This window comes from Rhagoletis zephyria, unplaced genomic scaffold (assembly GCF_001687245.7).
Source record: "Rhagoletis zephyria isolate East Lansing unplaced genomic scaffold, Rhagoletis_zephyria_1.1 Rzeph_scaffold_02588, whole genome shotgun sequence".
Lineage (NCBI taxonomy): Eukaryota > Metazoa > Arthropoda > Insecta > Diptera > Tephritidae > Rhagoletis > Rhagoletis zephyria.
This window is the reverse complement of record NW_016159672.1, coordinates 20,507-33,572: the sequence shown is the minus strand read 5'-3', so window position 1 is coordinate 33,572 and position 13,066 is coordinate 20,507. Positions and strand designations below refer to the sequence as shown.

The 13,066-nt window shown below is 36.7% G+C and overlaps 1 protein-coding gene across 1 annotated transcript; it reads right to left on the bottom strand.

The window, feature by feature from the left end:
- Positions 1 to 6,151: 6,151 nt before the first annotated feature.
- On the bottom strand, positions 6,152 to 7,297 carry LOC108367223 (uncharacterized). Its single transcript, XM_017621816.1, has 3 exons — positions 6,963 to 7,297; positions 6,409 to 6,908; positions 6,152 to 6,341 (listed from the first exon to the last, which is right to left on the bottom strand). Exons 1-3 carry the CDS (start codon positions 7,158 to 7,160, stop codon positions 6,152 to 6,154), a joined length of 888 nt encoding a protein of 295 aa, XP_017477305.1. The 5' UTR covers positions 7,161 to 7,297.
- Between the last annotated feature and the right edge of the window lie 5,769 nt (positions 7,298 to 13,066).

The following is a 13,066-nucleotide window of genomic DNA, read 5'->3' as shown; positions in this document are numbered from 1 at the left end:
CAAATCATGGCATCGAAATTGCTCCACCAGCACGTTAGTGTTCGGTGGAAAGAAGAGTACCTGAAAGAACTACACAAACGATACAAGTGGAAATATCAACAAAAAGACCTTACCGTTAATGATTTTGTCGTCATTAAAAACTAATTAACACCACCCAACGAATGGCGTCTAGGAAGAATTGTAAAGGTCTACCTTGGCCCGGACGATAAAGTGCGTGTTGCAGACGTTCAAACGCAACACGGCCGGTTCACCAGACCAATCGTAACATTATGTCCTCTACCCAGTCAGTCAGATGTCCCTAAGACACCACCCTGATAGCAACTTTCAATATCTGAACTTTGTTTTCTCCTAGCCATAAGTTTTCAAAAACCCAATACTAAAGCAAGTCTATTTTACAGAAGCAAAATGGTATGCCGCTGCAGCACGACGCCACCCCGTAGACGTAAACCAGTTCTGCAGCTGCGCTTGGTCCTAGGCACCAAGAACACCGCACAGCAGCGTCGCTACTCAACCACACCGCCGTCGCGTAGACGTGAACAAGCTCTTCATCTTCGGCTAGCCCCAGGGAAAAAGGGTGCTACACGACGACGTCGCGATTCAATCACGCCTTCACCAAGTCCACGCGAATCAATTGAGCATCAGCGCGTACCTTCATGCAAGAATAACAATAGACAACGACCTCGAAAGTTAACTCCGATTCCACTTCTTCGGCGTGCACCAGCTGGACATCCATATGAAGCAGCATGCAACAAAGTCCTCGCACCACAGCGTCGTGATCCAACCGTACATCTGTGCTTAGTTTGCCACCGGTATCACGCACTCAGACTTTGCAAGTTTTTCTTGGAGCTGACTGTAGAAGATCGCATCCGTTGTGTACGTAAATTCAAATACTACTTGAATTGTCTAGCTAGAACACATCGGAAGACACAGTGCACATCGCCTGACAACTGCAAGACCTGTGACCGACCACACCACTCGTTACTACATCGTCCACTACCTGGCGAGCGAACCACGGCCAATCTGCCTACGAATACAACCCGCCGGGCCGTAGCAGAAGCCATCAAGGCATTGGAACGAGTACAGGAATCCCTTGCACCAGTGCAACGGGGGCGCCATGTTTAAGCGACTTACGCACTTAAAATACACCTCTGCTAAAGAGAACGCAGCCACCCTCTTTTTCGAACTTACGGCAGTTCGATGTGGCCATGCGACTGCTATAAATAGGTGCACCTTATTGGTTCTCCTCCCTTCTTCTGTTCTTCTCCTTTTTCGACCATACGGATTGGACCATCATCGAGAAAGTATCATTTTAACCAACTACATCAACCGAAGGAATTTATCAACTTCATCAACGTGGAGTATCACAGTACCACATACATCATTTACTTTGCTAAGTACCAATTTGAATTATACATCTACATTTCAATTACTGTTTGGAACATCTTTGTGTTATATTTATATTGAATTCTCATTCTTGTACTATTGAACTGCAATATTGTCTCATTAAATTGCATATGAATTACATACATGCGCATTTGCATTATTATACAAATACTTGAGTGCTTCACATCGATTACCCTTACACGTGTAGATCCGTACCTACACGTACCTCTAACAGATTTGAGAAGCAGAGGCCACTTATTCCAGGCCTCAGCAATTTCACTTCTCAATATCGGCGTTTACCTCCGTAAGCCCTCCAACAGTGATTAAGATTAATTATTTTAATCATAATCGTTAATCGCAATTAATAACAATGTGATTACTTATTGGAGTCTGCCACAGTTACTTTTACAATTTGTATTTAGTAATTATAAAAATGTCGTAATGACAAGAGTATTATAATTCTGTTCATACAAGGAATATTAGAAATAAACGGTTTAACGCAGGTGAATAGTACTACATGCACACGAGTATTAAGATAATAGTTGGACCCTTGAAATTTCAAAGATATGCTTAATTATAAAGTTATTTAAAAAATACTAGACATATTTGGCACCTAGTTAAGAGAGTAAATAAAATTTGGTGTAAAAGATGCATCGATGGATTTTGTGCACCCTTGGTGCGCCCTTTGTAACAGAGAAATCTATGTATGTGACATTAGTGTGCCCCTTATTTGTGTGGCGACAATTTTTTACAACTTCTTACAAAACAAGACCCCCAAGGAGATTCGTTTGGTCGTAAAAATGTGCTTTGGGAACCATTTTCAAAATCTAATAACGGAAAGAGGTGCCTCAGTAGTGCCAAAGTTACATTCACTTATTCACAATATTTTACCAAAAGTAGGAAAACAGTAAAAAAAAAATAGGAATTCAGTAAAAAAAAACTTTTTGTTTCGTATCAATCAATGGACTTATGCACGCTTATCTTAAATATGCCTATGACATTTTCATATATCGACAGGTAGGGAAGTATTAAGAGTATTTTTACATAACTTTAGAGACGTGCCCCAAGTCTTCTCATTATCCAAATTTGAAAATTTTCCGCAGAGCACTTTTCTATGACCAAATGAACCTATCGAAGGGGAGTCATGCTTTGATCAAAGATGCACAATAAGGCGCACCCTAATATGACATTGCTCTGCGCTTGAACGACTAAAAAATGTGAACTTTTGTGTACTTTTTGTACGAGTAGAAACTGCTGGATGTTCTCAAAAAATATAAAGCTGCCATTAACCGTAACGAGCAGAGCGTTGTTAACATCAGACGACGTACAAATGAGATGTAGGTTGGGCGGAGACTTCAAAGCCTTATCTACAAAGGCTTTTACCCTATACTTATGAACATTAAATCTAAGTTTAAGAACTTTGGTCTTTGGAAAACAAAAAAAGATCTTGTTTGTTATGTTTGCTGGGTTGGAGTTGCGTCGTCCGTTGCAGTTGAAAAGCGAAAAAAAATTCCTTTTTCCCTCCTACGCAAGTTAACGCTCTCGTGTTTTCATCAGGGAGTCTTTTTTTCGAAACAAAAACAAATAAACCGTAAACGACCGAAGCAGATCCAACCCAGCAAACAAAAAAAATCTTGCTATGCCAGGGAAAAAATATAACTTTTTTTGGTGTTAATTTACATACTTGCAGAAACTAATATTGACAGTGACCATCCTGGAAAAAGATATTCAAAGACGAAAGCTTTAAAACTAGTTTTTAATTATTTTGTAAAATTTAAATTACATTTCATAATAACTCTGTTGTCAAATAAATCATCTGACATTTTGTGCGATTTAGGTAAATTTAACATAGTTGCAAAGGAAAACATTCTTTCAACTGGGCCGAAAGAAGGCATGGGTGTATTATACTTAATAAATATTTCTTTTAAAACTAGATAGCGCTCCAAAAGGTCAATTTCACGGCTTTCCTCGGCGAAAAAGTTAGAAATGATTAAATTCGATCTCTTTCTTAAATCCATCGTTTCCGGTTCCAGAATCCGAATTAAAATCAAAAAAGTCATCGTCCCTGTGCCGATTATTGACAACTGTAGGATTTTCAAAAACTTCCTCTGGATTTTGCAAAAATTGCATTTCAACGGCTGATTTTAACAAGTTGGTGCAGTGTTTCTGATCAGCAGGAGTAATACGGTAGACAGATTGATGGGATTATTTGCATTAGCAGCATTTATTTGCTTTAACTCGTGAATAATCCTCTCACAAATGCGCATTGGCTCGATGGAAATGCACGAAATAAATGAGCATTTATACTGGATTTTCCAATTTGCATTTGGCAACGCTGTCCAAAATTGGCATATATTTTCTATTGTGAATGGTGACTGTGGTTGACAGCACGGAAATAATTAAAAGAGAATCCGAATACATGCATATCAGAAGTAAGTTATTTTAAAAAACTTGTTAAAAATTAATGAAATATATTAAAAAAATGAATTATATCTAATTTCAGATGGCCAGCGACAAAAAACGCAGTACTTGGAGCACCAGCGACGAGAAAGTGCTATTGGATTTATGGGCGGAACGTGCGGATGACTTGCGACGGGCGAAGCGCAATCTGCATATATATGCGGATATATCGACACAGATGGCGTCAAAGTTTAGTGCAAAGGAGNATATATATGCGGATATATCGACACAGATGGCTTCAAAGTTTAGTGCAAAGGAGGTCTACATAAAAATCAGAAACATGACCCAAAGATATAGGTAAGTAATTTTCCATTTAACCATTCTGAACACTAATTGCAAATGTACGTAAAATTTCAGAGAAGAAAAGAAAAAGGTAGGACCATTTGGTGGGAGTCCCTCGATGTTGAAACATTTTGACGCAGTCCACCAAATCATCGGTTTCAACACACAAACAACGCTGAGATTTTAGAATCTTTTTCAACGGTAAAATTTCAGTTTCACACATAAATATATATGTACATATATTTTTGTAAAACTTTAAAAATACATAAAACTTCTTAATTTTAGGATATATTGACATCAGGACCGCAGCCGGTGCCATCACCATCGAGTTTAGCGTCCCCATCCCCAGTGCCTCAGTCGTATCCATACGCTGCTGCTGCACCGTCATCAACCGCAGCACATCCATCGTCACCAACCGCTGTACCATCACCGTCACCATCGCCTCAAACTTCGTCACCGCTTTCGTCGCCGGTGGTGTTGTCCAGTTCTTCGCCACATGACACTACGAACATATCTTCGACTGCAGCTTCAACATCCTCTAAAAGGAAAAGAAATTATATGGGTGAGGTGGTGCAACTAGCTAAAGAGCAAAACGAGCTGTTAAAAGTGGTCATAGACGACGGAAAAGTTTTAACAGCAGAATGCGTTAATGCTATTAAAGAGCAAAGTAGTGCTACAAAAGAATTCATTAGTTTAATGAAAAGCGTTTTGGAAAAAATGTAACTTTAAGTAGTATACATATGTATGTTTAAACACTCATGAACAAAAAAAAAATAGGCAATAGGCAGATCACCTCCAACTTTTCCATACTTACATATAAGTATACTCATGAACAAAAAATTGGTGTGCGGAATTTTGATAAATTTTGTTTGAATTTGGCTTTTGTTTATTTAATGTTTATTAACATTTTATAAAATTCTAGCGTATTATATAACAAAGAGCATATGTAAAATTCCACATTTCAAAGTTTCGAATTCATAAAAACTGTTTTAGTAATATATTTAGACAAGTTTTTGGTATGCAGTTTTTTAAACCATTAAATTCTAGTATATTAAGTGCATCTTTAAGTAGCTGAGGATTCGAGCTGATTTTTAATAAATCTTTCTGCTGACCATATAAGGAAAATGTTTTCGCATACTCTATAGCGTAGAACCGTCAGCAAAAAAAATTATTAAAAATCAAAGCGAATTCTCAGCCGCTCTGAAGATACACTTAATACACTAAATTTAATGATTTAGAAAACTGCATACCAAAAAATTGTCTAAATATTCTGCTAAAAAAGTTTTATAAATTTTTCTAGATTTTGTACAAGCTTTGAAGTGTGGAATTTTACTTATGTTGTTTTTGTATAAAACGCTAGAATTTTATAAAAAGTTAATAAACATTAAATAAAAAAATCCAAATACAACCAAAATTTATCAAAATGCCGCACACCAATTTTTTGTTTATGAGTATACTTATATGTAAGTATGGAAAAGTTGGAGGTGATCTGCCTACTCAAAAAAGACAAAAAAAAGTAGAATAAAAATTGATTTAATTTTGGTTTTAATCTAATTTTAGGCACATATATATGTATTTATGTAAGCAAAAGTGAATTGAAATAGAAAATAACTGAAAAGGAAATGAATTTAAATAAAAATAACTACTGCGAGCAGCAAAATAGAGTCTTTTTACTTACGAAAACTCATAGCAATGGCATTCCTTATAGCCGCTGCTTTAGGTCATTTTCACCAACTCTTGTTGTGTGATTAGGTTGATTCCTTGCTGATCCGTATTCTGCTGCATCCTGCATCCAGACGGAAGAAACTTCATCGTTCTCAAGTTTTAAAAAATTGTGTAAAATCAGCAGGCCTGTATTATAACGTTAACATTTTTAGGTAGCTACTTGTAAGCCTCTCCCTATTTTTCGGAAACGAGCCTTCAGCTGGCCGAAAGCATTTTCGATCAACACGCCGACATTTGGACAGTCGATAGTTAAAGAGTTTTTCAGCAGCTGGTTGGTTAGCTACATATGGATATGGTTTCATCATGTGGCGCGATAACCGAAAGGCCGAATCGCCCATAAGTAGCACAGGTATATTGAATCCGCCAATAAGCTCGCTTTTTGTACGAAAATGTCTGCGCTTTCATGAAATTGTTTTAATGAACTTTTTTCAAATATGTAAGAGTCATTATTTCTTCTCAGTAGATCCAATATTAATATACTAAATTTTGACCTGTAAGTCCAAATAATTTAAAAATATACATATGCATGCGATACAGTGCAGCCATAAATTTACATACCTGTGATCACAGCTTGCCAATAAAACCACGGAATACCATCCTTTGTAATTGTGGTAATCTACGGCATCCTCCTTTCTTGGCTGCACTTCAATGTGACATCCATCTACAGCTCCAAAGCATTGCGGAAACCCTAGGACTGCGAAACCGTCTACGATTCTTTTGATTTCTTGTTGATTTGGGGGGTATGTATTAATGCAATCCGCAAAATTATCGCAAACTGAGTGGCAAAAATCCAGAACAATTTCACCAACAGTACTTCGGCCAACACCAAATAAACTAGAAACGGTTCTATACTTTGCTGCAGAACCCAATGAGAAAAGTGCGATAGCCACCCTCTTTTCGAGTGGAATACAACGCCTCAGGTTGCTATCAATTTTCTCCATGTTTCGTACTTTTTCGAACACTTTTTGAAAAGCCCTCCTATCGAGACGAAAGTTTTCTCTGAATCTTGCGTCGTCCATTGCACGGACATCGTGCTCCCAAAATCTGCTACTGCGGTCCTTTAGGGATACAACTAATGGTTAAAACCCTTATAAAAGAACATTTTTACTTACGAATTTCCAGATCCGCCGTACGTCGGACTGGGCATTTGCAATCCTGGCTCGTAGGATCGCGTGACTGCTCAAAATAGAATTTATTTGCGCCCTATTATTTATTAATTTAAGTAATAGTAACTGAATTTTTTCACAAAATAAAACTTGATTATTTACGAACAGAATAGCTGTCAATAACAAAATTTTTCTTCTATCCATTTTCACTTGGCGATTACAGAAAACAAAATTCTTCAATATCAGCTGTTTATATGCACAAGGTTGCCGTCTGTCAGGGTGAAATTTCAATTTGCATTTGTGCTTCTTAATTCAAATTAATTTTGTTCATCTGTCTACCATATAAGGCACTTAAATCACTTATTTTTAAATCTAGGATAGGATAATGCTGCAACGACGGCATGTTTGCTAGTTTCACTTGAAAAATCAAAAAACTCCTCATATCTACGTTCCAGGCAGCTTAAATATTTCATGCCAAGCTTGCCACAGTGTCTTAAATTTTGACGTGTAATCTTTTGTAATTTCTTCCTTACTGCATATAGATAGGGAAGTAAAATTCCATAAAAAGTGTCATCTCCCTGCAATACATCAAGAGCATCTGCGACTGGGGCCGCACACAATAAATACTCTTCAATGTACTGAAACTCACAGTCTCTCATCTCAGTAGACTTTTTATTTCAAGCGCTCTTACTAATTGTGAATAGATATTTTTTATTTTTAAAATCTGTTTCAAAGCATCATAAAAACTGTTCCATCTTGTAATGCCTGGTCGAGTTAAACTATGTCCAATAATAGTATGCATACTTTCCGCTGATTTCGGGCGTCCAGCAGCACCCCATAATTCATTACACTTTTCTATAACAGTTAGATGCATTTTGCCAAGAGGCGAACTTTTATCAGTCAACAAGGTTTTCACATCCGCACTTGCAATTAAATTAAAAGTGTGTGCATTACACCTCATATGAAATGGTAGGCTGTACAATGGATATTCACTACTCCAAGATTTTGAAAAATAGTCAATTGCCCAGCTTCATACTCGTTTTCACTTTCACTCGATGTATATTCTTCTTCGGATTCTGCCTCCAATTCTGTTATTGAAGTCTTTTTTATACCAAATCTGTTAAAGGCTTTGACAAAGTTGGACCCATTGTTGAATTATCTTTTATCGAAGAGAACGTCTCCCAGGTACTTTGATGCCATCATTCTTTACATTCAAAACTTCCATCATTTTTACAAAATATTTGTCCTCTACAGCCCGTAGAGATATCATAGACTGAGTGAAAAAATTTACCAAGCTACTTTCGAAGGCTTCTTGAGTTATTTTTGAAGTCTCTTTTACAATTTCGGTTGATCTGCTGCACGACTGACTTTCTACTTTGTTTTTCTTATTTCTATATTCTTTCATATATTTTTTATATTTTTCTACAGCGTTGGCTCCATGCTTACGTTTTAAATGACCAACAAAGTTAGATGTCGTTTTGTCATATCCTTTTATTTCTTTATATGATGAGCATTTTACACACACAGCGACAATTCTTTTATCTGTAGTTTTTTTCACGTACGATGCTAAAAAAAAGTGCCTTCAAACAAAGCTGAACTTGATACTTCTGATTCCATTGTCGATGATAAAGTTTCGTTGCACGAATTAAACGAAGCTGAAGAACTAGATTCTTGATTATTTAAAGAACAAATTCGTTTTTGATCAGAACTCATGATATAAGTATATCGACTAGTTAAAGTAGAGTAACGCAAAGTTCAATGAAAATTCAAGCACACAAGCAGGAAAGCTTTACTGACTGGCACAAAACAAAATTGTTTAAGAAAATTTTTGACAATCAATGTTCAAAGGTACCTTGTGACTGTACATTTCGATTGTGTACTGTACCACACAGTGGCTAGTACCTTAGTTCTAAAATTCGTAATTTCTGTCCGCCAAAATGTCCACCAAGCACCAAAATTTCCGAGAGTAAAAAATAAATTGAAATGACCAAAAACATTTGTTTTTCTGATAATATAACACCAAAAATAGCCATAACCCTTGTTTTTGGCGAATATCACAAAATCCTTGCCATCTTTCGAAAATAGCCAAAACTTAATTACTGAATAATAAGTAAAAAGTAGAGGACAGATCAGCGTTATTAGTAATTAGTTTGGCTCCTCTGATTTGTGGCGTACGCCTTGATAATGTCACACAAAGGGGAGGGCCCTACAGTTCTATGCCGACTCCGAACGGCGATTGTATTTTTAAGAAACAAACTCGGAGGTTTGCCATTGCCTACCGAGGGGCGACCGCTATTAGAAAAAACTGTTTTAGTTTTTTTATTTTTTGATGTTGGTCGGAAACCGGGTTGAACCCAGGTCCTGCGGAATTGGAGCGCACACTGCTAACCATTACACCACAGCGGTCAGCGTTATTAAATGCATATAATTGGTACTCAGATTTCCCTTCAAATATAGTTTCACAATAACAAGAAGAAAGGGATATATATCCTTAACTACGGCGACCATAGTCCTCAGTGTAAAATTAACAACATTGAGTAAATATTATAAATAGGCATTCTTTTGTTTTGGCCGGTGCGAAGAACACTCGTCAATAGTTTATCTCTTATGCCAATTGGCGATAATAAGAAATAGAAACGCCAAATAAAGCCACATCTAAGCAACTGGATTCCGTCGTAGAGGAGATGTTCGTTTCTCTTGCTCATATAGCATAATGCAATCAGCGGGGTCTTTACAATATGTGTTCTATATTTTAAATTTAAAAAAAGTCACCTTTTCAGCACAACGAAGTGTTTACCACTTACATATGTACATACTTATGTATGTATTTACATTTCATAGTTAATTTGCTTATGTTCAGGTAGCTAGATTTCGCATCAAATCTTCATTGAATTTCTGCTGTTATTAAAAACCACTTAATCGTTCAATATGTATAATCAAATTAAAAATTAACGATTAAAAATTCATTTTTCTAATTGTAATCACAATTACTGTATTAATTAAGATTAATTTAATCATGATCAACCGTAATCTAAATAAAGTTAATCAAATTAATAAATCGATTAATGCCAACACTGTTTCCGACCCATCCGCATACTACCAGCCTTGTCTAAAGTTTTTGAATCTTTGTTATCTGAACAAATCTCTTCCCACATCGGTAAATTCAACCTTATATCCCCATGTCAATCCGAATTCAGACTCCATCACAGCTGCTCTACTACAATGGTAAAGATACTTGATGACATTATAATACTGTTCCACAAGAACCACTTAACTCTACTATGCTTGCTGGACTTCTCTAAAGCCTTTGATTCAGTTAGCCATGAACTACTGTGCTTTAAATTAAAAAACTACTTTGGGTTTGGAGAGTCAGCAGTAAAACTGATGCGTAGTTATCTGAAAGAGAGGTCTCAGCGTGTCAAGCTTGGATCTCAAATATCTGAACAAAGGCATTTGTTCGCGGGTGTCCCACAAGGGTCAATCTTAGGACCACTACTATTTAGTTTGTTCGTTAATGATATATTTCGGACTTCTATGAACGCCAACATGCTTGCCTGTTCGGACGATGTCCAGCTCTATATGTCAGGTCCTCTTGAGGACTCAGCTAATTTGTGCGCAAGCTTCAACAGAGAACTTATGTCTATAAGGTCCTGGGCACAGTTAAATGGGCTTCGTCTTAATTGTGACAAGTATTTTGTTTTACCTATTTGTAAGAAACGTCTTAACCTAGTAACTATTCCATCGTTACACATTGGTGGCAAACCAATTAAATTTGTGTCAAAAGTAACTAACCTTAGGTTTATTATCAACACTGGCCTTACCTGCATTGACCATGTGAATTCAACTGTAAGCAAAGTCTATAATACTTTAAGGAATTTACGAATGTCTGCTCCATTCACACCGATAGAAATCAGACGTAAACTCGCAATCCAACTTATAATGCCCATTATCTGTTATTCTGAGGTAGTCTACAGCAGGTTAGATTCCCAATCAGCTCACAAAATAGATGTAGTATTTAACCATATCACGCGCTATGTGTTTGGGCTAGCAAAATGTGTGCATATTTCCGCTTGGAGAACGGGCATACTTGGCTGCGAAATTTCTGAATATCTTAAAGCTAGAAATTGTATATTCCTTTTTCGTCTCATGACAGATAAGGCACCCAAATATCTATATGAAAAATTAACGTTCCCCAAATCCACTCGAGTAAAGGACTTGACTGTTCCTACCTACAATTATCTCAGCTCTGCACGGCTATTCTTTGTCACTGCTATCCGCACCTGGAACTCTATTCCATCCCATATTCGCAGTAGTTTAAACAAAAGCAACTCTAAAATGTTCTGTATGCGCATTTCCGTTAGCTTCACTTCAGTCCCTGTGATGTGCTCTCTATGTACTTGTTTAATTAAGTCTTATTTTAAGTATATGTCCTGGAATTGTACAACTCACTTAAAAATACTACTCTGTTAATTATATTATGTTACTTGTCAATGTTATTATGGCTTATTAACATTTTATTTTTACTATTTTTATTGAGCATTGTACCACGATTCTTTATTAGGAAAAATTGAAAAAGCAACAAAGTCTAAGCGGTAGGTTATAGCAGCTATTTCGGAGATCACCACATCTGTTCATCAGACTTCTTTTTTCTAGACTTCAGCAGGGATCGAACCTGCGAATTCGATGTTCAAAGTCAGAAGCGTTAACCACTGAGCTATGTACATCCCGTAAACTCTTGTTGCTAATTCATTTTCCTTATTCAACCAACTACTATCAAGTGCAGCTGATTTGCCGCTATTTAAACTCGACAGCGTGGTTGTTGTTGTCAATTCTTAAATCCATGTGCTTATTTTGCTTTTCTGTATAGTTTCAGGCAGGCTCTTCCTAAACTATGTATTTGTCAATGTTATTGTGGCTTATTAACATTTTTTTTTTAATATTTTTATTGAGCTTTGTACCACGATTGTTTATTAGGAAAAATTAATAAAGCAACAAAGTCTAAGCGGTAGAAGTTATAGCAGCTATTTCGGAGATCACCACATCTCTTCATCAGACTTCTTTTTTCTAGACTTAGCGGCAAATCAGCTGCACTTGATAAGAGTTGGTTGAACATCGAGATAGCTCGAAGCGTTTTAGACGTACTATTACAAAAGAACACGTGTCTCTAATTGAAGAACCTGGGTCTCGATACCTTAGCCATGTTGTACCAAAATCTGGAAGCGCAAAACATATAAAGGAGGCAATAATATTCGATCTAGTCAGTCGATGTTCTCTTTCCCTTCAAGAGTTGGATGTTGTGGGATGTGATGGAACAAACACAAATACTGGCTGGAAAAACGGTGTTATTCATCATATAGAAACTTATTTACAACGAGAAGTGCAATGGGTTGTTTGCATGTTACACCTTAACGAACTTCCATTTAGACACGTTTTTGAATATCTAGATGGTCCTACATCTGGACCAAAGTCATTTTCTGGGCCAATTGGAAAGGCACTCTTAAATTGTAATACATTACCCGTAGTCAAATTTAAAATCATTGATGGCTTTCTGCAGAATGTAGACACTAATGATCTCAGCAAACATCAAAAGTATCTTTTGCTCATCTCTCAAGCTATTCAAATAGGGGAATGTCCTCTTGATCTTGCTAAGGCAGATCCAGGTTTAATCTCTCACTCCCGTTGGCTAACAATAGCAAATAACATACTCAGATTGTATATAACAACACCAGAACCGTCTACTGCTTTATTTCAAATAGTTGAATTTACTCTTACATGTTATGTTCAAGTATGGTTTTCTATAAAAAAAAACATAGCTCAATATTAGATGGACCTAAAAATCTCTTCTTGATGATACAGGCATCAAAAAGCTTAACACAAAATAATGCTTATTTCGCGCATCCGGAGAACCTGCTGTTGTCCATGTGTCTGGATGAAAGAAAGAAGATTAGAGAGATTGCATTTAGGCGCATTTTAGAGGCTCGGACTAGCAAAGCACATGATAAAAAGAAGTCTGGAATACGCAACTTTATTATTCCGAAGTTAAACTTTGGCGCCCCTGAATACAGTGATTTAATTCATTGGAGTAATCAAATACTCCTTTCACCACCACT